Source organism: Pan troglodytes, chromosome 7, assembly GCF_028858775.2.
Source record: "Pan troglodytes isolate AG18354 chromosome 7, NHGRI_mPanTro3-v2.0_pri, whole genome shotgun sequence".
NCBI classification, from domain to species: domain Eukaryota; kingdom Metazoa; phylum Chordata; class Mammalia; order Primates; family Hominidae; genus Pan; species Pan troglodytes.
Window position 1 is genome coordinate 16,822,213 of NC_072405.2, and position 25,395 is coordinate 16,847,607.

At 45.7% G+C, this 25,395-nt stretch overlaps 1 protein-coding gene and 2 long non-coding RNA genes across 9 annotated transcripts in view; 2 read left to right on the top strand and 1 right to left on the bottom strand.

Annotated features, from left to right (window-relative positions):
• PINX1 (PIN2 (TERF1) interacting telomerase inhibitor 1) overlaps positions 1 to 7,517 on the bottom strand; it is a 139,268-nt gene extending 131,751 nt beyond the window's left edge. The window contains exons 1-3 of one of the 6 annotated variants that reach the window (XM_054656525.2): positions 6,978 to 7,298; positions 2,274 to 2,383; positions 243 to 335 (exon numbers count right to left, since the gene is read on the bottom strand). In XM_054656525.2, the coding sequence (XP_054512500.1) occupies positions 243 to 335; positions 2,274 to 2,383; positions 6,978 to 7,227 (453 nt within the window). In that variant the 5' untranslated portion in view covers positions 7,228 to 7,298. Of the gene's footprint in view, positions 1 to 242; positions 336 to 2,273; positions 2,384 to 5,552; positions 5,703 to 6,977; positions 7,300 to 7,336 lie in introns of those variants that run through there. The other 5 variants (XM_009440235.5, XM_016959088.3, XM_016959085.4 and 2 more) reach the window with 5 other exon arrangements.
• A 69-nt stretch (positions 7,518 to 7,586) lies between these two features.
• On the top strand, positions 7,587 to 14,117 carry LOC101059533 (uncharacterized). 2 transcript variants are annotated; one of them, XR_001720022.3, is made up of 4 exons: positions 7,587 to 7,675; positions 8,164 to 8,231; positions 9,236 to 9,337; positions 13,823 to 14,117. It is a non-coding gene; the product is annotated as an uncharacterized LOC101059533 (long non-coding RNA). The 2 variants fall into 2 exon arrangements; XR_170897.5 differs by having other exon boundaries at positions 7,640 to 7,913.
• Positions 14,118 to 20,194: 6,077 nt separating this feature from the next.
• Positions 20,195 to 24,239, top strand: LOC134810655 (uncharacterized). Its single transcript, XR_010159157.1, has 3 exons — positions 20,195 to 20,458; positions 23,874 to 23,961; positions 24,115 to 24,239. It is a non-coding gene; the product is annotated as an uncharacterized LOC134810655 (long non-coding RNA).
• The last annotated feature ends 1,156 nt before the right edge of the window (positions 24,240 to 25,395 follow it).

Genomic DNA, 25,395 nt, shown 5'->3' on the forward strand with positions numbered 1-25,395 from the left:
CAAAACTTTTCAGTTTAGATCCTTTCCAAAAGGGAACAATGATACTAAAAATGAAAAGCGCGGTAGGCCACTGACTCTGAGTTACAGTGCCACGCATTCAAAGCATCAGTGTTCAAGAGGAAACGTGAATAAAAAGAAGTGCTGCACCAACGGTCAGAAGCAGATGAACCAATCAACTTTCAGATTTACAAGACTGAAGCCAATTATGCAAAGACACCCAGGAGGCACACACTGCTGCTCACTTCATTATTGATGGTAGCTCCGAGTCCCAGGTGGTTATTTTTCACTTGAACTTTAATATGATCTGTGGCTCCTTGCTCCTGAGCCCCTAAACCCTGTGGAGATTAAACACAGAGAGTTAGAACATTCCTCTCACTGATACTCAGAAGCAGAGCACTGCTACAAAACTCACAGATGCCTACGGCAGGTGTTCTCAGTTGATGATTCTCTCCATTAAATACTTTCACAAAGCAACATGGGGGAGGACTCTAAGTCCTCTGCATCAATTAGCACTCATCTGTAAGATTTTCCAGGTAAGGAAAGATCAAGTGCAAAGACCCGAAGGTGGGAAAAAACTCAGTGTACTGGGAAACCTCAGAGGCACCCAGGGTGGCTTCTGCAAATTAAGGAATGAAGGAAATAGGATGACGGAGGGGCTAGATCTCACATAACCTACGGGAGGAATTTGGATTTTATTTTAAAGACAATGGAAAACCACTGGTCTTTTAAGAATGACATGATCTAATTTCCATATTTTAAAAGATCATTCTGGCTGCTGTACAGCAAATGGGCCAGAGGAGAAAAAGGAGGGAGGAAGGGAGACAGCTGAGAGTCTGACTAGTCAGTGAGCTCAAGTGATGACAGTGGCTGAAGCAGGGCTCTGCCCTGCATGGAGAAGAGACGACTGGGGTGCCAGAGGCTGGAGAAGAGAAGACTGGGGTGCGGGAGGCTGGAGAAGAATGACGACTGGGGTGTGGGAGGCTGCAGAAGAATGACGACTGGGGTGCGGGAGGCTGCAGAAGAATGACGACTGGGGTGCGGGAGGCTGCAGAAGAATGACGACTGGGGTGCGGGAGGCTGCAGAAGAATGACGACTGGGGCTGCGGGAGGCTGGAGAAGAATGACGACTGGGGTGCGGGAGGCTGCAGAAGAATGACGACTGGGGTGCGGGAGGCTGCAGAAGAATGACGACTGGGGTGCGGGAGGCTGCAGAAGAATGACGACTGGGGTGCGGGAGGCTGCAGAAGAATGACGACTGGGGTGCGGGAGGCTGCAGAAGAATGACGACTGGGGCTGCGGGAGGCTGGAGAAGAATGACGACTGGGGTGCGGGAGGCTGCAGAAGAATGACGACTGGGGTGCGGGAGGCTGCAGAAGAATGACGACTGGGGTGCGGGAGGCAAGAGGGCGGAGGAACCAAGCGTGACTCTCAGGTTTCTGGCTTGTATGAGTGGCAGACGGTACCGTGTATGAAAAATGGGGAAAACCTGGTAAAAATATATTTGGGGGAATCAAGAGTTTTATAATAGAAATGATACCCTTGAAATGCTTACTCAAGTGGAAATATCAAGTAGGCTATTGAATTTACAGATCTAGAGCTCAGAGGACAGAACTGGACTCAATATAGAAAAATGACAGTTCCCAGACTTTAGCTAATTCAAAGTGTGGCAAGGGAATGAATGAGATCACCGCAGCAAAGTGCAAAAAAGGGGCCTGAGGTTGAGCCTCAAGGAGCCCTAATAATCAAAAGTCTACAGAAAGAAGAGACAGCAACAAATTTAGGAGTGGCAAGTGAGGTTAAAAGAAGAGCAGAAGAGACAACAGTACTGTGGAGGCCAAGACAGAAGTATTTCAAGGAGAGAGCAGTCAATTACATCCAGCACTGCTGAGGAGTTAAGTAATGTGAGAACAAAACAAGCGGCCCACTGATTTGGCACTTAGAGATCGCTAAAGACCTCAACAAGAACCATTTAAGTGTAGAGGTATCAGCAGAAGCTCTACTGGAGTCAAGAATAAATGGAAAGGGAAAAAGCGTGTAGCCTAGTTGCAGTGTCTATGAAAGATGCTAAGCATGGCAGCTTAAATGATAGAGAGTTGACACTTATGTCCAATCCTAATTTATCATCATAAGGTCACAACAATTTTTGATTTGGGATCAAAATCACTTACTGATCCAAAGCATAAGTTTCTTCCAGTCTCCTAAGAAGGAAGTTTTCCCCTAATTTCTAATCTCTTTTCATAACTCAGATTTTTTTCTGCTTTTCTCCAAAATACCTTTCCTTTAGACCACCCCATCTTCTCTAGCATCCGCTGGCCAAACTTGGAATCGTCATTACTCCAGGCAGTGTTCTGAGGATCCACAGCCCACTTCTGCTTCCGCCGACCTGTAAATCAGAAAGCATTATCATCAGCAATGCAGATGATACCTGGAAAATACCACACAAACATACACATACATAACTTTGTGTATTTTATGTATGTATGTAAAATATGACATACATTACAATACAGAAATTAATTCAACACGCAACAGCATGTTAGACTGGATCATTTATCCTGATTTCCCTAATAAATGTATATTCTAGACATATAAGTTGACCTCTTAAGATTAAAACTGAAATGTTCCCTCATAATGTGGCAAAGCAAATGCTCAATATACTAGAGCTGGGCCTTCCATACTCCGCCATCAGCACAACTGAAAGCACCTGTGGACACCAGCCTCCTCATCACCATCAGCAGTAGTAGCAGCAGCATTACAGCTTCCACTGCCATGCGTTACTACATACAAAAGAATATGCAATACCAAGGATGCGCTTAAAATAGTAAATGCCAATTATTCAACCTGAGGCCTGCTCCAAACGCTGTACATAATATACAGTTTTCACAGTAACCCAACGAGTGTGGATAGTACCATTGTCACTGGCAGATATGAAAATCTGAGGCTTAGAGAAAGAAATTTGCCCAACATCCCCAAGCAAAAACCAGATCCTTTAAACCAACCTTGGTCCTACTGACTTCAAAGCTTATATTCTTAATTCACAACATACAATAGTCATTACGCTCTTGGGGAGAGTCAACTGTACCCTCCACACATGTGACCTACAGATAATAACAATCCCGTCCCTCTCACTGAGATGCCCTGAAGCCCTCTGACCCCTCTTTGAACTTCTAGAATAACTTATCTGTTTCTTAACATCCACTGTATTAGGGCTATTTATATCCACCTTTCCAGTTTCCCATTAGACCATCATCTCCTTAGGGCTCATATTCATGTCTTTTTTCTGAGGCTTCATTGCAAGAAGTAAAAAAATCACTGTGCCCACAGCAGGCACTCAATAAATATGTGAATGGAATAAACGATAAAAATGAAGAATGGAAAGAGGAAGAAAGGAGGAAAGAAGAGGGAGAGGAAAAAAGGAAGGAAGGAGTATAACTGAATTAAGGGAACTGCTTTGAATCTCATCAAAGCAACTTTTTTTAATGCATATAAATTACTAATCATTATGAACTCCAGTTTATCACTGTCGTTTTAAGGAAAATTATGGCAAAAATAAAGAACTCCAAAGGTTCAAAGAACAAGAATATGAAACCGAAAAGTAGACTGTGGCGAAATGAGAAATTTGGAGGTGTCATTATCATTTATCTGCCATATCAATATAAGCACATTGTCTCACCATCAACACAACCCCTCCTACCTTGCCCATCTCATCACATAATTAAAAAATAACATGACCCCCTGTCAAAGGGGCTCACTGTGGCACACATAAAATCAATAGAGGCCCATAACTATGCACACTCCAGCAAAAATAGGAAATCCTTTACAAATACACAGGCAGAAAAAAAGGCCCTCAACAAAGCAAAACAAGTTGGGCTCGAATTCGTAGTGTTTTGCAGAAAAAAAAAGGTGACCCAAAAATGTTCCATCTAAATTACCACTTTACTTATCTTGGCAAATACTCAGCATAACACCGCCTCTGCTAATGAACAACACACCAGAGAGAAGCCTGTTAGCCAGTATTCTGTATGCAAGCTGGCATCAGTGTGTCAGAGTTCATGTGTCTATGCAGTGCTTGCCAGGGGTCTTTGACTAGAGCTTGTACAAAGGAGACAGTTTTGAGAATAAGCTCACGCTCTGCAGTTAAGAACTGCACACGCTTCACATTACCTACTTATATAAAACAAACTATAATGCCTACACAAGAGATTAGCTATTCAAGGTCAATTCCTCTCCCCTGGGGAAATGGCAGTTAGCTTCAATCAATGGGATCACACCAGTGTTTCCAAACAAGGATGTTGGGGGGGCGGGGGGTGGCAGTTTCCCATTAAAAATGAGTAACACTGGGTTAAACTAAATTTAATATTGAAGAATCTCCCGGAAACTGTACTATGCAAATGTGCAGATCCTCTTAGAGGAGGCCAGAGCAGGCCTGCCATGCTTCCCAGACAACTTGACCAGAACCCTGCTTCCCCGGAACATTTCCCAGCTCTAATGTCACCCAAGCTTCCAGGTGTGGAAAATCATGGTAAGGAAAAGACTGCCTCTGAGCTGTTTCAATTGGATCACCTTTTACATGTCCTTTGTAATTCTCATGCCACAGTCTGTTCTGTGCTCAGATCTCAGCTTTGTTCACTAACACAGAAGGCCTCACTGCTATCCTTTGAAAGGCCTGTTTATAACAGGGAACTCAAGGGTTCCCACCATTCGCAGAACTGGTAAGAGTGGCTCATTATGCCTGTTTATGCAAATGATACAGTTTATGCTGAGCACCTGCTTTCCTTCTGCGAGCCTGGAATTTTGGTGCCTCCCAGGTAGAGGGTGTCTATGTGACCAGGCCCCAGGAAATCCCTGGCACCGAGTCTCTCACTAGCTTCCCTGGTGGGCAACATTCCATATTTGCTCTCAGAACTCACTACTGGAGGAATTAAGCGTGTTATGTGTGACTCCCTGGGGGAGGGCTCTGGAAGCTTGACGCCTGGCTTAGCCTGGACTTTGCCCCGTGCATCTTTTCCTTCTGCCGGCTTTGCTCTACATCCTTTTGCTGTAATAAATCTTAGCAGTGAGTGCGACTACATGCTGAGTCCTGTGCCTGAATCCCCCAGCACATCATTGAATCTGGGGATGATCTTGGGGACCCTTGACACGATCTGGAACAGCAGTGTTTACAGCATGGCGCTGGGCCTCAGGTAGAATGCCCTGAATCTGCAGAATCACTATTTGGGATGTATTTAACCATCCTCTAGCAAGTACTCCTATGTGGAGATCTAACTGTAAATGGGTCTGTCGGGATACTTTTGGGGCAAATCCAATAGAAACCATCCACACAACAGCTCAATACCACATGACTTATGCGAGGATCCCATTTACTCTAAAGGGAGTGTTGAGTCCCAAGAGCCAGAGGCAGAAGTTTTAAACAATCTCTCAAAATTCAGAGGTTGATCAGAAGGAGAGTATTGTTACACTAAATTAAATTTGGCCTGAGGAGGCCTCCGTACTTGAGTCCTTACATAACGAACTACAACCTACGTTAGAACTTAAAGGAAGCGAAAGCCTACCGTAGGAGTATACTCTTATAACATATAAGTGAGCCTCAATCCATTACAGCAGCTAGGCTTCAATCACAGGCAGCCAGCTGATTCAAATAAGGCAAATCAGAGCGGTAACCCTAACCAAGTTGTCGCTGTACCTCACTTCCGTTTACTGTCCATAAATACTGCCTGACGACATAGCAGACTGGAGTTCTTAGAACCCGTTCTAGTTCTGAAGGCTGCCCAATTCTTGAATCATTCTTTGCTCAATCAAACTCTGTATAATTTGTCTAAGGTTTTTCTTCTTAACACCAATCCTAAGTATCTAATTACAGAAGATGCTATACCCATTTAGCAAATTATGAAAAAAAACACAAAAATATTACATATTATAATGACAAGGATTTGACAATTTGGAATAACGTTGGGAAGAGGAGAACTGAAAACACTCTTGAAATCATGTAATCTGAATTACTGATGTCTACAAATAGCATTTTACACCTCTATATTTCAGACTTTTCAAACTATGTTCATGTTCACCATCTCACTGATTTAAGGCCACCTAGGGATAAAAATATTAAGAGAAGATTTTGTGGCCTCACAAACACTGATCAAAGGAACAGACATAAATGAATAGCAGAACTAGGGCCAAAGTCGCCAAGTGCATGCTGAATTAAGCAAACATCAAAGAATACGAAAACCAGAAGAGATCTTAGCTATCTAGGCTCTAACCCTGACTCCTCATTTTTTACTGGTGAAAAAATAGAACCGACGGGTTCAGTCTAAAACATACTCATTTCTATGGGTCTCCGCTGGTCTTACGGGGAAGAACATAAAGATACAGAGATAACTGGATCAATTTTGCCATTTTCTAGCTCAATGACTAGGGGCAAATTATTTTCCTTTGAACGTCAATTTCTGCCCCTGTAAAATCGGGATGGTGCCTGACCCATTTCGTTTTGTGCTCCTAAGTCCTCCACCCTCTTAGAAAAGAGAGTGCTAACAGCACTTATTTCACAAAATCCCTGTGCTGGTCTGCTTGATCTGTTAAATAAGCTGTTTCTGTTCTTTGCTCACTATACAACTCGCCAAGCAGGACCCGCTTTTCAGGATCAAAGCATGACTGCCATCTGGCGGCAAGCGACCTTCGCTACAGGTACAATTCAGAAGTTCAGCAGCCTCTCCAGAGACAGGGGTTTCACCGACTCCACCAAGTGAAGATAAATGTCAAAGGTAAACAGGCAGGACGGGGCGCTGTGGCCAACTAATAAGGTCAAAAACGCCAGTCTCACTTAGAATTACACATTAGCCCTGCACTCCCTCGCTAAGTGGCTGACGTCCCATATTTGAGACTTCTAACTCCTTTGCTTTTTCTTTTTCTGGGTCCAAGACATCTTGGACAATGTGATTACAGTTTGAAGTGATCCTTCTGCTCAACCTTCTCTTTTTAACCTGAGGAAGCTGAGGTCCGGGTGGGGAGAAGCAACCAGTCCGGGACCCCACAAAGGGCGGCGGCGGGGCCAGTCCCGGGACCCGGTGTTCTGACCCACTTCGCACGCGCCCCAGGGTGATTCTGAGGACGGCGTCTCCGGGAGACACTTGCGGTCTCTCTCACTAGCAGACCTGCGGCCAACTTTCGGGGAGCTCTGCGGCGAGCAGGACAATCAGAGCCGGGCTCGGCTCCCCGGTCCCCCGATCCCATGCGCCAGGCGCGCCGGCAACCCGAGCTCCCAGCCACTCCGGGCTGCCGTGCGCGTCACCCGGCATCTTCACCACCGCGCCTGGGTCGGGCCTCCGCTTCCGACACTCACGTTCAGCCAGCATAGACATGTCGGAGAGCCTGTGATACCGCCGCCTCTGGACCTGGGTGACTGCGGCCACTGGGCGGGCTGGAGACTCCAGGAGAATCAGGACGTGCGTAACTCCCTCGCCGGCGGACTGCAGCAGACGGGGCGCGTGCTGGTGACGTCAGTAGCGCGCGACTCGCTCCTCGAGCACGCGGCGGCGAGGGGGCGGAGCAGGGCGGGGCAACCTGGGGAGGTGACGGGACAAAGAGGGACTGAGGGGGCGGTGGCCGCCCTGCGGGAGGTGGAGAAAGGAGTACGTATTCGCTCATTGGCTAGAGTGAGTGTGCGTACTAAGCGATTGATGTGAGTAAAGCCCGCCTGGGCGTGTCTGCCGCGGAGCATAAGCTCACGTGGATTACCTGTAGGGTCTCCATCAGGAAGCCCTAGGTGCCGGCAAGAAGGGTAGTGGAAAGACGTGACCTGCCCTCAAGCAGCTCAGCCTCACGGGGAAAAGAAATGTGTAAAGAGCTGAACTTAGGGTCATGGATGTTGTATGGACAAGGAGTTTGAAAAACTTGGCTGGAGGGGAGGACTTTGCATTGTAATGTCCCATCTCTTCCTCGTACCCTACCTCTGCTTTCTGAGATAGATAAACAAATGGATGATAGATAGACAAATAGATAGATAGATAGATGATAGATAGATAGTAGATAGATATCAGAAGATAGGTCTGCTATCTATCGGTTTTTTTGTGGGACCCCACACAAAATAGTTGTGGGGAAAATGTTACCTCTTTAAATAATGGGATGCCTTCATCAAGGCAAAGGTTTTATTTATTTTCTCCACCACAGTGCACACACTGGAAGGATGCCTTTATTGTATCCATTTCTGTATTCGTACCAGCACCTCGCAAAATAATGTAAGTATGGTAAGGCTCCATAGATGTTTGCAAAATTTAATTCAAGTGTCCCTGTCTCCAGGGGAGTTCTAATAAGCTCCTAGCTATAACACTTTTAAGTATGGTAAAGACATGTTTTTGGGTGAGTGACTCTCCAGTAAACTTCAGGTGACAGTGCACACAGAAGCCTTTCCTACATAAAAGGAAGGTAAAAAGAGCACCACTCAGGTGCCAAGAAAAGCAATTGAAGGACTAGATTCTTGTTTACAATGAAATTCTCCCTTTAACTAGGAATCTGGATGAAAAAGGTAAACCCTAGTTTCATAAAAGTTAGAAGAAACACAAAAGGATGCTTATAGCTATCAGTGAATACTGAGGGGGTGAGGGGAGGCAAGTGAATGGAATTTTCCCAGCCAAGGCAGGAAAGCTGTGACATTGTGACATAGGGAACAAGGTTAAAAGTAGGGCACTGGACTCAGGAAGGCAGGATCACAAAAATCTTAGGATAATTAGCAGATCTATTTGATTATGCCAGAGAGCGTGGAAGGTAGTTATATAGAATGGAGAATACTGAATTAGTCGGAAATCAGAGTTTTTCAAGCACCTCCTGTGTTGGTATATGATTTCAGAAAGGTAATTTTGTCTCTAAGATGGTCAAGAAGATCGAAGCAGACATTTATGGCCTGTTGCCATGGTTCAGGTGGTAAATGGTTAGTTATCATTGGATCTTCTGTTACAATGAGGTGTCTCCTGGAAATGCTCAGTTAGAGGCCACAGAGGAATATTGTAGAAGGGACTCTGCCTTTTGGTGAATGCAGGATGGTTTCCTATTTTGTTTCAACCCCAGCATTCTATATGGCTATGAAATATTAATGGAGATCATCTACTGAAAAAGAATATTATTAAGTTTGGGATTTAAAAAAAATTACAGAATCTTGTTTGTATTTTAAATGGCCAGCTGGAGTGGAAATTGCACTTGTTAAAAGAAGGTGATCCAATGTAACCCATTCCATCTTGTCCTTCAGTGTCTCAGCAGACTCCCTTGGGCAATACTTCACAGACATGACTGTGCACGCCAGTCACCCAGAGATCATGTTAAAATGCACATCTGGTTCAGCAGGCCTAGGGTGAGTCTGAGATTCTGCCTTTTTTTTTTTTTTTTTTTTTTGAGACAGGGCCTCACTATGTTGCCCGTGCTGGAGCGTAGTAGTGTGACCATGGCTCACTGCAGCGTCTGCCTCTCTGACTTAAGCAGTCCTCCCACCTTAGCTATGACTACGGGCATGTGCCACAACATCCAGCTAAATTTTTTTATTTTTATTTTTTGTAGAGACAGGATATCCCTATGTTTCCCAGGCTGGTCTCAAATTCCTGGGCTAAAGTGATCCTCCCACCTCAGCTCCCAAAGTTTCAGGATTACAGGCATGAGCCAGATTCTGCATTTATAACAGGATCTAAAAATGTGGATACCAATGATCCACAGACCTTTCTTTGCATAACAGTCCATGACATGAGCAAGGTATGAATGGACTCAAGGGTAAAGTAGTTTCTCTTTTTTTTTTTTTCTATACAGGTAGTTGGCTCTCCCAAGTACGTAGTTCTGCTAGTGTAGCCAGAAAGCAGCTAAACAATAGATAAACACTCATTAATGTATCTATTGTTTGGCTGCTTTCTGGCCACACCAGCAGAACTAAGCAGTTGGGAGAGACTGTGGCCCCCAAAACCTAATATGTTTACTGTCTGATCCTTTAAGAAAAATTTCGCTGGCCCCTGAATTAATTTCAAAAACATGATGCTCAGTGGAAGAAGTACATGATATATGATTCCATTTATATGAAATTCTAGAATAGGCAACACTAATCAGGCATGTAGGACAGATTTGAATGATCCAGGCCAGAAGCCATTCTGTACAACAAAAAAATCCAAAAGATGTATGAAGAGAAGGAAGACTGAGATAATAAGGGCTAGGTCTCCCTAAGGCAGAGCATCAGAGGGAACACTCATTCACTAACAGCTTCTCCTGAGGCTCTGGAGAGGCCCTGGGGCCCCAGCGAACTTGCTTGCAGAGCCTGGCTGCACTCTTGGTCCTTCACTCCCTGTGAGGTCCAATTATTTGTCTTTTTTCCTCCCTTGGTTCATTTAGCTGAGAGTCCTATTTCCTTTTCATGCTTCTAATATACCTCCCATTACATAAGGTAAGCCAAGTGAATGTTGATTCTTACAAGTAGAAAAGTGAAATACACATGAGAAAGTGCTCAAGATACGTAAAGGGGAAAAAATCTCTAGGACACCAAGTTATACCAATGGTTTGATCATTCATAGTTCATTTAATATCAGTAATTTAAAAATACATATTAAATTAAAGTCTAAAAGGTAATACTCTAATTCTTCACTGAAAACCATATCTAGTTGGTAAGGTTATCGGTTGTTGTTTGATCTTCCTAATGCTTTTTTTTTTTTTTTGGTACATTTTTCTTCTTGATGTGAGTCATATTTTCCTGCATCTTTCACACCTGGTAACCTTTTTATTTTACATCCGACATTGTGAGTGTTACTTTATTGGGGGCTGAAGGCTTTTGTATTCCTTCAAATATTTTGTTCTGGGATAGTTAAGTCCTTTGGGGAAAATGTGGCCTTTGCAAGCCTTTTGTGTAAGTTTTGCTAGATGGGCCCACAATAGTTTTTAAGTTTAGTTATGATCTGGTCCCATTGTTAAAGCAGCAGCCTGTCAAGGACTCTGCTTGGTGCTCCATGCGTTTAGAAATTATTTCCACTGGGGAAACGCAAGTTGCTTTTGGCCCTGTGTGAGCTCTGGGGATTTTTCTGCCTTCTTGTCTCTGGTGGTTCTTTCCCAGTAGTTTCCTCCAGTGCAAGTGCCGCTCAATCTTCATTTGAAGACTTGAGGGGACGCTTCTGCAAATATCTGGAGTTTCCCTTGGTATAATTCTCTTCTCTCTGACACTCGGCCCCAAGAATCCTAGCTTCCTTGATTGTTGTCACCTTAGCTCAGCGAGACCTCCAGGTTCTGTCTGAGTTCCATCTCCCTATGCTGCAACCTGGAAACTCTTCAGGCCAGAAATGAGGGCTATCAAAGGGCTCACCTCCTTCATTAACAAATTGTTAGGATTGCAGTTTTTCACTGCCTGTTGCTCAATGTCTCAAAACCATTGTTTTGTCTATTTTTCCCAGCTTTGTAGTGAAGGTGGAAGGGTAAATCCAGTTTCTTTACTCCATCATGGCCGGAAGCAGAAATTGCTAATACTCTGACTATTTCAAATAACCTACAATTTGTATACTAGCTGTGAGTACTTACAAAAGTCAAGTATTTAAAAAGTAGAATCATTCTGTCGGTAACTGGCAAATTAGAACTGTAAAGGTTTTAAGCCAAGAAACCAAATTTTGCCTTTGAATTGAAACCACCTTTGCAAAAATTGTGACAGTGAGAAAATTATGACAATGGAAGAGACCTGACCTAACCAACTCCATCTTGCCTTTAACCTCCAAGCTGCCCTTGTTCATTCCGGGGTATAGGCTGAACTAACTTTGGGAGGAATTTAGTTTATAGTTTAATTTTAAAACAAGGATGATAACAGCCCCTCCCTGAAACAGCCCCACCATGGCTCAGGTGTAATACAGCCAGAGGCCACAAGACTGCTAACCTCCCTATTTGCTCCTATAGATAACATTACTATTATAAAACCTAAGATCGGTGTTTTATCATAGACCATAACATTCTGCATTCTGATGGATCTGCTGGAGCCATCCAGGCCAGTAAACTGGCTCGTCTGGTCTTGTGGCCCCTACCCAAGAAGTGGCTCATGCAAGAGGAGAGCTTCGACTACCTATGATTTCATCTCCAACCCAACCAATCAGCAATCCCCATTCCCTAGCTTCCTGCCTGCCAAACTACTGTATAAAAATTTCAGTTTCTGAATTTTCGGGACAGCTTATTTGAGTAATAATAAAACTCCAGTCTCCCATTTAGCTGGCTCTATGTGTATTAAACCTTCTATTGCAATTCCCCTGTCTTCATAAACCAGGTCTATCTGGTTAGCCTGCAAGAGAAACCCATCAGGCAGTTACAGAATCAATGTTTTTTTTTTTTCTTTAGTGATGACAGATAAACCTGAAATGACATGATGCAGAAAAATAAAATATCATGTGCTCTGAACAACTGCTGTTTAAAAAAAAAACTAAACATTTGAAAGAGCATCTTAAATTTTAGTAGATTTGTGTATATTGTAGACATTGGGGGAGGCAGGGTAAAGGAAGAGGAGATTTTTTTTTTCATGTATTTCAAGCTAATTCTGCCATTGATATTTGCTGTAGGTCTCTCCTGCACCCTTCCCTCACCAACATTTTGGGTTATTTCTCTAATTTGCCTAAAGACAACTGATGCAGCCTATGGCATCTTTTTGTGTGTGAGCATCCCAAAAAACCGTCGCCATGACCTTGGCTTTTGACCAGTCCACTTTTTCTTTGACTGGACCATTTCCATTTATTGGTAGCCATTGCTTTGGTTGTGATTTGTCTTCAGGGTTGTACTGGTGAAGCTGTGGTTTATTTCCTGTTTCACTTCTTCGAAGAAGTGCTTCAGGATCTTAATTCCAATTGTTTAGAATTTCCACTGAAAGCTCTGCTCTTGTCTGCAGCTGATCTGGGTGCAATAGTTTTGGCACCCATTGAATGGAAAGATTGCTCAACTCTAATTTTTCGGTCAGAGTTGTATACACTGAACCAATTGCGATATCTATGGTTTGGCTATTGTTTCTCCTGTAAATCATTAGCCCTCTTCAATTAGTGCATGAACAAGCTTAGTTTTTTCCTTGCAAATTAATGTGGGTGATCTACCACTATAGGTGTAATCTTTAACATCATCTTATTCCTTCTTAAAGTAAGTTATCCACTTGTAAACTGCTTATTTCTTTGGGGCATTGTCCCCATAAACTTTTTATAAAGCATCAGTGATTTCACCATTCCACCCAAGCTTCACCATAAATTTGGTGTTTGTTCTTGCTTCAATTTTAGCAGAATTCATGTTGTTCTGAAAGGGGGCTCTTTCAAATTGATGTCTTAGTGCCTCAAACTAGATCATGTTCTAACATGTTATAACAAGTTATTACAAGTGTATTTTGGTGCAAAAAAAATGAAATCCATGCATAATATGACCTTTCCACGAAGTTTTGGAAGACCTCTCCTATGCTTATGCATACACTCCCCAAACGTATCAATCCAGTTGCTATTGCCCAAGGAACAGAAGGCTCATCACTCCATGGAGGGTTTTTCCTGCAGCCCCTACCTAAGACCTTCTCACTTTCTCTGACAGTCCTATCATCATGTCGTAAAAGGCCTGCCCCACTTAGTCCAACACACTGGAAATGGATGATTGACAGCATGTTTATTTACCCATCCCCTGGGGGAAAGTCTCAGATTTTGTGAGGTTGTTGCCCCTGCAATGTGCTTTAAACTCAGCTTTCTGTTGCTTGTGTCTCTGGGTCAGAAGAATTTGTCAGTGATAATGTTTTTGTTAAAGTCCTATGCCCAGTTAAGGCCAACTCAGTGCTCTCATCCCCTAGGGCTCCTGTAATCATTTTTCTTGCCTTCTCTTACAGTTTCTGTATGTTATAGAAATTCAAAGAAGACAAACTCTAGCCAAGAGCAGTGTGAAGAAAAGAAGACGCTATATTAATCACAGTCCAGGGATGCCTTCTGGCTTCCTGGCAGCAATTCCGGCCTGAGATTCCTTCTCTGTGCATACTTCCTGTCAACACTGTGTGATGTCAAGCTGTAGCCATCACAAAAGTACTGTGAACACCTGTAAATCCCAACTATCAAAAATCACACCCAGGAATCCAAATTAGCATTATTATGTCAAAAGAAAAACCTGATTTCCTCACTGTCTGATAACTGCTTTCTTTATTGTCCTAAACTAGCATTCCCTAACCTTTGAGTGAGATAGTGACACTTTAGTGTCTTATATTCTGAAATGTTTTCAGGGGCAGCTGGTGGCAGAGGAGAGGGCAGTGGGGATAGGGCAGGGAGACAGATACCTGCACAAGGAAGGTATGGGGATGCGGGGGGAGTCAAGATGATGAAAGGAGAGAGGGATGGTGACCAATTTAGTCACCCATTTGAGAGGGTCTCCACACTTGCACTGCTGGCTTAAGACTCCTGTCCTAAGTGAGAAAGCATCATGTCAGGCAGGGGCTCTATCCCGGTGGTTGTGGGTGGACATTCTGGAGTGATCTAAGGAGGCTTCCCGAGTCTCACTGTTGCCTCTCCCTGACCCCTTCTAAAGCTTTCTTTCTAGCTTCTGCTGCCCTCCAGGTAAGCACTCCACAGCCTGTGGAGCTCTGTGGGTATAGTCTGTCCTTCTCATAATGATTTGCCTTGCTGCAGTAATTAACAGAATGACCTCCAAAGTTAAGGGTTCAAATCTAGCTGTGACACCTGCAATTATGTCCCCTCTCTGATTCCTCACCTGCTAATCCATGGGGTTGCTGTGAGCACATGGGATGCCTCATGATACTGCAAGTGGCCACTGCCAGTTGCCTTGAGAATTACAAGCAACTCTTGGTGCCTAATCTGCTCCATCTCTTATTATTCATATTCTATGTATGTATTCCTCTGCCACTTACCAGCTGTTGACCTTGGGCAGGTTACTAAATTTCCTATGCTTTCTTTTCCCCATTTATGTAAGAATAGCAATGATACCTACCTCAAAGGTACTGTAGATGCTATAGATGGAACATTGGTTTCCTCCTTAAAATTTACATATTGAAATCTTAACCCCCAATGTGAGAGTATTTGCAGTTGGGACCTTGAGAGGTGATTAGTTCACTAGGGTGGAGCCCACATGAATGGGATTAATGCCCTTATAAAAGAGATCCTGGAGAGTCTTGTCCCTTCCACCCTGTGAGGACATGGTGAGAAGTGGCCCCTCACCAGACACCAATTCTGCCAGCACCTTGATCTTGGACTTCCCGGCCTCTAGAACTGTGAGAAATAAATTTCTGTTGTTTATAAGACTGTGTTACCCAGTCTCTGGTATCTTGTTATAGCATCCTGAACTGACTAAGACAATACATGCATTGCTATTCAATGAAGTGATATATACCACTCAGGACAGCAGCTGGCACGGAGAAGGAACTCAGTATATGATGTGCCTGTTTTCAGTGCACACAATTTTGTTTTGTTTTTAACTATACACCAAGGCCACTGTCTTGATCTGTCCACAACTGATGCCCATGTAGGTAACAAATGAGAGACTCCTGGGTGGTGGGGGGGAGTTTCTTTGGACATAGAACCCTTCAGAATCGTGACCTGTTACATCACTAGCCGGGGGTTATTGCTGGTTGAGGGGGGTGATAAAGAGGAGGCCATGACCATAGAGTACAAATACTTGCATCAGGCATTACTTTAAGGAAATATCTCTAAGTCTTTTAGGACACTTTTATTTATACAGTGTTAATTTATACATAGTCCCTTTAAAAAAACTTTGTTGCAAGAGATATTAAGTCAAAACCATTTGCAAAACTGTAGCACCCCATTTTTTAAAATCACACTTTTAAATACATAAAAGGTATATATAATAGTCTATATATACATACATACATATATGGTTATTATATGCATGGAAAAATTGGGGGAGACTATTCTAAATTGTTAATACTGATATTTTCAGCAGAGGGGGGAAAGACATTACAGAAGACTTTTATTTTCTACAGTATGCATTTCTATATTATCAGAACTTATAAATAATAAAAATACATGTTACTTCTTTAAGATATCAGAATAGTTTAAATACTACTATTCATTAATTTGAGAAAAGGGGCATGCAACTATGGAAAGTGTGGTCCGCACATGGAATGGACATAAGTGTCTTGCCTGGAAATTCAATTCCAACTCATCTACTCACTCCAAGGCATGCTGGAAACCCATTATAGGCACCCATGACAGAAATCTGTCAGCATTTTGGAAACCACTTGACCCCTATAGGATGCCTATGTGAATGCGGAGCTGTTGAAAGTGTCACTCAGTTGGCCACCGTTGGGTCCTCTGTAGACGCCCTGGCTTCTGGTGCACATAGTGTGTCTGCAGCAGCTCTGCTCTGCCATGACTCCACATTTTATGTCTGTTAGTAGCTTGGGAGAAGTTGGGGTGGAGTTAAGAAGACATATTCTGTGGGCTACCCTCCAGCTTACTCCTCCATTAGACAATTAACAATGTACTGAACTGATGGGGTCAGATTCCAAGACACCAATTGGACCACATTTTCTACTGGTCAAAGTCACTGTGGGTGGCAAAAGTCACAAGCCACAAACTTAGATGTGGCTTTCTCTCTGATGGCAAAAGGAATGGGCTGAGCCAGAGTTGTCTCTCCAGGAAGCCTTGTCCATCTTGCTTTCCACCTCTCTCCCTCTCTGTGAGTACGAGTGTGGCAGGCTTATAGATCAGCCAGCTGGGGAAGGAGTTAGACTCAAGGCAGAGAAGCAGCCTCACTTAGGCCCGGAGTCTGGTCATGGACTCCAGTTTGGTTTACCAGAAACCGTACATCAGGGTAAACATCACATGTCCAGGTAACAGTGACGTACAGTGAAGGGAAGAGCTTCATTCACTGATGTCAACTCTTGCTTGGGGCCACTTCCTTTTTCACAGAACAAATGATTCTTTGAAGTCCAACTCTACGTGGCGCACCCAAAGCCAGTGATGACGGGGATGCCTCCTGACTCCAAAATTTGACTTCTAGTGGAGGATGAGATTTACAAAATGCTGTTTTTTGCGACCGAGGGTGGGAAAGTCCTCACTTTTCCATAGTGTTCACAGAGTGAACATGTCATGATACAGGCACCTTCCAAAGTGTGCTGGTCCCTTCCAATACCAAAGATCTCTCCCAGCCTCATGGCACTTATTCTCTGCCACTGCCTGACCTTCCTGAATGCTTTCATTGCCATATTCTGCTTGCCCTACATTTTCTTTTATTTAAAAAAAAATTTTTAAGACAGCATCTCACTTGGTCGCCCAGGCTGGACTGCAGTGGTGTGATCATAGCTTACTGCAGGCTTGAACTCCTGGGCTCAAGTGATCCTCTCACCTCAACCTCCTGAGCAGCTGAGACTACAGGCTAGCACCACCACGCCCGGCTAATTTTTAAAAAATTATTTTTTGTGGAGATGGTCTCACTATATTGCCCTGGCTGATCTTGAATTCCTAGGTTCAAGCAATCCTCCTGCCTCTGCCTTCTAAAGTGGTGGAATTACAGGTGTGAGCCACTGCACCCAGTCATTCCATGGATTTTTCTTTTCTTTCTTTCTTTCTTTCTTTTTTTTTTTTTTAAGACAGTCTCGCTCTGTCACCCAAGCTGGAGCGCCATGGTGCGATCTTGGCTCACTGCAACCTCCACCGCTTGGGTTCAAATGATTCTCCTGTCTCAGCCTCCAGAGTAGCTGGGATTACAGGCGCCCACCACCATGCCCGGCTAATTGTTGTATTTTTAGTAGAGACGGGGTTTCACCATGTTGGCCAGGCTGGTCTCGAACTCCTGACTTCAGGTGATCTGCCCGCCTCGGCTTCCCAGAGTACTGGGATTACAGGCGTGAGCCACCATGCCTGGTGATTCCCTGCATTTTCTTTTCCCTCCCTTTGCTATTATTTCTCCTGCAGATATGTAGCCTTAGCTATCACCTGAACTTGTTTGGTCTTCTCTCTTCCTTATAGTCTCATTCCCTTCGAGGGCTCATGCTTTTTCATGATTTCAGCCACCCTGCCTTTCTGATGTCTCCCCGTAGGTCTTCTGGGCAGGGAACTTCCTTCCAGCTTTTGTGCACGCTGCACTGCCTGCCTTGCCATTAGCACTCACTTCAGTGCCCTCTCTGTCTCAGGAGCTCTTCCTCCTGCTTTGCTGTTCCTAGGACTGGCACATCCATCCACCGTTCACTAGACCCCACAGGGCTGCATATAGTTCTCCATGTAGGGCCGACTGCAGTCAGTGAGTACCTGTTTTGCTTTCCAGGAGGGGGCGTGTTGAGTTTGGGAGCGGGAGGCAGCAGGCTGGCCAGGGGCTGTGGCCGGAAGAGCATGAGTCTGGGGCCCACAGCAGGCCAGGCACAACCCTGCCACTCCCCAGGGAAGGAGGTAACCCGGCCTCTGTGAGGCTTAGTTTCTGTATCTGTAATATGGAGAGAAAGAGAATATGGAGCGGAGGCGGTGGGCGGGGGCGGCGGGGAACAACGTACGAAAGTGGATTGTAAGATAAGGAAGGAGCAGGCAGTTGTGATGATGAGTATGTGTTTAACCGAGTCAGCCCCCAGAGCACCGTGGCCACATCCCAAATAGTTTCCATCCTAAGCTTTCTTTCTCCCTGGGCCTAGGACCCCTGTCCATATAACAAAGCCCAGATGAATGCTGAGCTTTGAAACAAGAAGCCGTGTGAGAGCTTTCTGTTTGGACAAGAACTGCCTTTGGCATAATTCTGAGCACTCTCCTCTGATGTTTTCAGAGTAAAGGCTGAGGCGGTAGTCAGTGGGTAGGGAGAGGTGCCAGGCAGATTAGGAAACCCAGGTGGGCTGGCCCCGGGGTTGGGGGGAGGGGTGGGTATTGCTAAGTTATCAGTTATTTTACCTTATGGAGTTTTATTTAACCGTTTTTGTTTGACATGTTTTATATATATGTAATTTTATTTATTCCTCACAAAATCCCTGTGAGGGGGGTGGTACTATTGTCCCCATTTAAAGATGAGAACACTGAGGCATGGAGATATTAACAAGTTTACAGAGAGTAAGAGCCAATAATAGCAATAATAATCAGGAATTGTTATAATAATAATCAGGCATTCTGATCCCAGAGCTGGAACTCTTTGAATAACTGATTATTTTGGTACAACAAAGTATATGGCTGCCCCTGTGGAGTTGTGGTCTCCCCTAAAAGGCGAGACTATTTGTGGCATCAGTCACGAGGGGAAGAAGAATTAGGGTTCTGGGAGGCAACAGAAAGGGGCAGGGAAACGGCCTGGTGGGATTCGTCTCTCTTGGCCTAGTTGGAAAAGCCGGCAAGCTATTGAGGGAAGGGGCTGAGAAATGGAGGATTTGGGCACGGTGTCTGGCGGCTGTGCCAACCCACTCGGCCCAGGGCGGAAATAGCTCAGAACACGCGGGAGAAGGCAGGCAGGGGGAAGGCAGGCAGGGGGAAGGCCGGCAGGGGGAAGGCCCCTGGAGGCTCGGCTCTTTGTATTTCCTTGTCTAGTGGTTACTTGTCACCTGTGACTCTTGCCTGATGCTCAGTGAGGGCACTTGGGAAGATCCAGCTCCCCTCACGCGTGCTTGTGGGGTTAAAAGACAGGAGCGCGAGGAAGGGAAGGGGAGCGCGGGGAAGGGGAAGGGAAAGGGAGCGCGGGGAAGGGAAGCGTTAGCTCGGGGAAGGGAAGGGAGCGCGGGGAAGGGAAGGGAGCGCGGGGAAGGGAAGGAGATCACGGGGAAGGGAAGGGGAGCATGAGGGAAGGGAAGGAGAGGGCGGGGAAAGGAAGGGTCAGTGCGGGGAAGGGAAGGGTCCGCGCAGGGAGGGGAAGGGGAGGGCAGGGAAGAGAAGGGTCAGCACGGGGAAGAGAAGGGGAGCGCGGGGAAGGGAAGGGTCAGCGCGGGGAAGGGAAGCAGATCGCGGAGAAGGGACGGACAGCGCGCGGAAGGGAAGACCACATTGGTGGTCTCGGAGGTTCCAGGGAAGGTGACCCTTGGAGGGGCAATGCTCGCCCCACATGGAAATTCACACTCCAGCCAAAACCCAGCTGACAGTGAGGATGTTTTCTGCTGAGAGGAGCCATAATTAGACCTAAACATTAACAGCAAATCCAGGACCATCCCTCACCAAGTAGGAGAATAAGGGAGAGAATAAAATCATCCCTCACCAAGTAGGAGAATAAGGGAGTCTAGGCTGTAATCGGACCTGATTTCCCAAAGGAACATATATTTTTTCTTAACCTTATCCAACAGTATTTTATGATTCTAGGCCCTTGATTGGGGCCTATACAGGACCAGCTACTCCCAGAAAACGAACAGAAAAGAGAACATTTTCCGAGTGTGCTCTTTCCTCCTCTTGGCTTCTGTCTCTGTGTTATTCCCAGGCAAAGGACAGGATCCATCCGATTTTCCATATTCCTAGGCCGGTTTTGAAAGCTCCTCCCCAGATGCTGAGACCACATCTCCCGTGCAGGAGGAGGTGGATGGGGAGAGTTCGCATCTGGGAGTATAATTCAGGTAGAAATGGGTTTTTTTCAAAGTACATAAAAATCCTTAAATATTGCTTTGTGCTGTATATTTTTCCTAAGTATGACGTCATGTCGAAGGAGGCCCTGAAGCCTCTTCCCTTCTTCATTTGTGAGACCAGCTCCCACTTTCTGTGTCCCGTGCACGCTGCAGCCTCTTCTGGAAACTCAACATTGGGCTAGATCAGTGCTCCCTCTCCAGCATTGGTGGAGGGGTGTGGAGGGGATCTGAGCAGCAGCTCTGAAGGACAAGGTGTCTCCTGTAGCCAGGTGATGGTGACCCAAGGCTCCGGGGCTTCCCTTGCCCTCCCTGCCTCTCTCCTACAACCATTCCTGCCTCACAGTTTTGCAATCATGGTGCCTGTGTGTGGGAGGGCAGGGAAGGTGGGTCTTTCCCTGAAGCAATGTAGGCAAAGGCCTTGATGGATGTAAAGTGAGGGGCTGGGAAGCTAGGAGAAGAGTGTGAACTTACAGGAGTGCATGCGCCCCCAGCACCACTCTGAGAAAAAAAAGAAATGCCAGCTCACTGCACCAGACGGAAGACATCTTTTGAGGATGAAGACAGCCACTAGACAATGAAGCAAAGGGAGACTTAATCTTAAGAGTTCTAGCAGCCAAGGGGGTGTCAGGCAGGCCCCAGGCCACATGGAATTCTTTGCCCCTCTCCCTGAGTTTAGGGCGGGGATGATGAGGTGAACAACCCCTGACGCCCAGGGGCAATCGCAACCTGCCTGTGGCATTGAGGTTCTGAGAAGGGACCATCATTCAAATCAATGGGCTTCCACCTGGGTACAGAGGAGATCAGGCCGCCTGGGAGAGAGTAAGCAGGAGAGGGAGCCAGCAGGAAGCAGGAAGCAGGATGAGGAAGAAGAGAGGGCACAAAGGAAGGGGTAGCTCAACTTCCATTTGCCTTGGCTTTAGAAGTGTGTCCAAACAGGCCTCCATATTGCATGATTAGATGGCTGGGGCCAAAGGCCCAGGGGCAGATGGGTGGGCCACCTGGGAGTGGGGAGCCCTGTGGATGTGTGTGTGTGTGTGTGTTCACGTGCGCGCGCCAGCAAGTGCTAACTGGACAGCAGTTCACTCAGTGACAGGGTTTGCTCACAATAGTCCCCCAGCAACCCCAACTACCAGGGAGCAAGGAAGCCCAAGTGTCTCCATTTACCACAGAGAAAAGAGGGTCGGCTATAATCTGAAGGTTTGTGTACCCTCAGAATTCAAGCATTGAAATCCCAGCCCCTAAGGTGATGGGATTAGGAGGTGTGGCCTTTGGGAGGTGATTATCCATGAGGGTGGATTCCTTATAATGGAATTAGTGCCCTTAGAAAAAGGCCCAAGAGAGCCTCTTCACAGCTGGAGGGCACCGTCTGTGACTCGAAAGCCCTCACAGGAGGCTGAATCCAGCAGCACTTTTATCTTGGACCTCCCCACATCCGGAACTGTCAGAAACACATTTCTGTTGTTTATAAGCCCCCCAGTCTATGGTATTTTGTGACAGCAGCCCAGACGGGCTAAGACAGGGTCCAGATTCACAAGCACAATTATATGCTGGCACAGAGGCAGAATCTTAAATCCCAGACCTAAATTCCCCAAGAGCCAGAATTCAAAAGAGTCCTCTCTAATTGCCTTTGATGAGAATTCAATTTAGGAAGGATTCTATTAATAGTTTAAACTAACCAGTAGGAGCTTCCCATATCTTCTCCGCAGGACCCAAATTCTCTCTAAACAGCTGAACCTTCTGCAAGCTGAAGGTTCCTCATCAGTTTAATAAGAGGTTTGGAAAAGAGATTTGGAAACGAGTGGATGGGAGGGGGCTTTCTGTTTCTTTCCTGGTAGACGTGTCCCCAAACTGGCCCCTTCTTAGGCCCAAAGAGGCATTTATTTGGTATAATTGGTGACTGATTCCTTTCTAACATCTTGGATTAGGACTTGAAATAATCTAGTCACAGTCCCCTGCCCAGGAGTCACACGTGTTCTCAGGACAGACTGAAGGTGGGGTGCGGGTGATGGAGGAAGCGAAAGAGGCCCCTCTACTTGCCCCTCAGTGTTTCTATGCTCCATGGCATTCTCTTTTCTGACAAAGACAAGCCTGAGCTCTGGGTGCCTGCCCTGAAGGGGATGTACCCAGGAGGCGGGTATAGAAGATTCGGAATTGAAAGTATTGGGAAGGAGAAAAGGGAATGGAGAGAACAGGGACGTTGAGGGAGATGGATCAAAGGGCCATTTGTTGAGAACGTGCCTTCTCTCCCCCAGAGTCCTGGGTGCCCCATTTGATGAAAGCTGTTTCTCCTCCTCTCTCCTTTCTCTCTCCTCAGAGGAGGTACTTTGGGGCAACCTTCTGCTGAGGAGAAAGGGCTCATACTGACGTGTATTCCTTTCAAGTAGTTGTTCCTCCCTTTCCTTCCAAAATGACACATTTTGAAAGTGGAACAGGTCCAAGCATGCAGAGAAGAGTGGAGAATAACGTCGTGAGATACACTCACCACGCTGTTTGCCACATATGTTTTGAAAAATGTTTAAATCAAGCCCTCTGGATACAGTCGCTTTTGACATGCCCTCCCTCCCTCCTGGCTCTCCCTGCTCTATCCCTGCACCAGCCACAGCCTCACCCCATCCCCACCTGCCACGCACCATCCGGGAGAGTCTGGAATGAGTATGCTTGTATTCGATGCTGTATTCCTCCTAATTGAGCAGTGAGAAATACTCCTAATGGGGCAATAAGAAACCTCTGCTGGATGTCCATGGGGCTTGGTCTGAAGCCGGTTTGCCCCAAGGATTTATTTGCAGAATTTCTAGCAAAGGCATTAGGGGGAAAAATGTTACATTGAGAAAATACAACCCAGGACTTTTCTGCCTCTCCCCACCTCCAGACCCTCATTTTCAGCACCGAGTTTTCTCTCCACCTTCTTCTCGTCTTAGCTTCTTTGGGGTTTCCCCTACCTGGCCCTTCTCTGAACCTCCAATTGCCAGCCTGCATTTAGGCTCCGGGAGTGGGTAGCTCTGCTCTGTGCATGGCTTTTCCTACCTGGTGGAAGGTGTGTGTCCGTCGGAGAGGCAGCTGGTGCCTGGAGACGTCACCACCCACTTACCTTCTCAATTTCCCTTTAACACCTCTTCTCTCAGTGCCAGCTGATTCTAACTTCCAGGTGCAGGAAGCATTTGGTGCAGCCAGAGGCCACCCTCTGCTCACAATGGATGCCCCTCAGCTGCCAGAATTTTCCACTCCACGATGATTTGCCCCTCCCCCACCATGCATAAAGGAATAGCCACACACACGTGTGTTATTAAAATGAACTGTTTATATTATCTCCGTTGAGTCAATACATTATAATGTATTAAAATGGAAAGGTACAAAATTGAAATAAATACTTTCTGATTCATGTATAAATCTTTTTTTTTTTGTCAAGATGACTTTTATCATCAGTACATGTCACAAGAAAACATTTAAAATGACACTGAAACAATCATTGAAATCATGGTGCATGGAGGAAAAAGGTAAAGAAAACAACTTTTGGCTTGTTTTGGCATGAGACCTTGATACAATTTGGGTTCCCCAAAACCATGTGAAGGGTGGTAAAATAGAAATGCTCAAAACTGACTTAAAAAAATAAACAGGCTTTACAAAAACCCTCTTTTTTCTTAACCCAGCCACTTCTCGACATGGTCTGCACATACAGTAGATACATTCATTATTGTCCAAGGGAAGACAGTAACTGCCTTTCATTTTAAAGAGCTTGGTGGAGAGGCTGAAGAAATGTGCTGCAGCTGAAGGTGAGTAGAATGTTCCAGAGAACACAAAAGTCTAGATGGTCTTCAGGAACAGCACTGAGCATGATGTGGGGAGGGTCTCTGGGAAGAGAGGTGGAGGTGGAGGAGGGTGCGGAGTCCAGATCTGAAGCCATGGAGACTGAGGATGGAGTTGGGTTGTCAGTGGTGAACGTGGGGGCAGGGATCTCTCCGCCTGAGCAGTCCTGGGTTTGTCCTCAGCCTGGGAAAGTTGCTCTTTCAGCAAGAGGCGAACCCTGGGCTTTGGAGACGGGGCTGGGGCTCTTTTCAGGCATAGCAGCAGTGGGGAGACTGGGGACAGGCTTGCAATGGATTCCACGGGAGGGGCTTCTCTCCTGGTTCTGACTGCTTATTAGGTGGTTATTAAGGCAATAAGGACTTAAGCAAACTAGAAGTTAAGGGCAGCTAAGTTCAGCCAGATCAAAGGTAAACAAAAGGTGAGAAGGAGTCCCTTTCTCCTCAGCTACCTTTCCCCCAAGCACAGGAGGCCTCAGCTCCTGAAGCTCTGAATTTACAGTACACAGTAGCAGACGGCTTGCCCTTTGGAAGGCTCCATGGAAAGAAGGCTCATCCCTGACTTGGGGCAACTTGACCGAAGTTTCTACTCTCCAGAATCTCTTTTCTGTGGTCACCCAACTGGCAAGTGGAAGATGGAAGCACCAAGGTTCCTGCAAAAGATAGATCAAGACCTTTGCTATCAACCTTTCAGCCCATCCCAATGGCCTTGAATGGCATGTGTCCTGGAAAACCAGGTCTGCTGCCTGTACACCCGAGCGAGACCTATGCTCAGCTGGAGAAGAGGACAGCCTTTCAGGGTTCATGAATGTTCTCCCTAGAACAGATGGAATGGCAGCTACAATGCCCTTGGGAATGTGAGGTCCTGGTGGAGTCTCTGGGGAAGTGAAAGAAGCTCCTTTAACTTGACTCCACTCACAGGACAAAGTGCAGGAGACAGAACAGAATGGATAGAAGCTTCTCCTTTCTTCTTGCTCTAGAGTGAAGGAGATGGACAGTTACCTTGAAATGCTATGGGAAGGATGAGCATGGAGAGCTGCCTGTTATTCTGAGCCAACTTCTGGCAAGATGCTGGGTGAATTGACTGCCTGGAATTGAAGAACTGGCTCTCAAGCAGTTGCTGCTAAA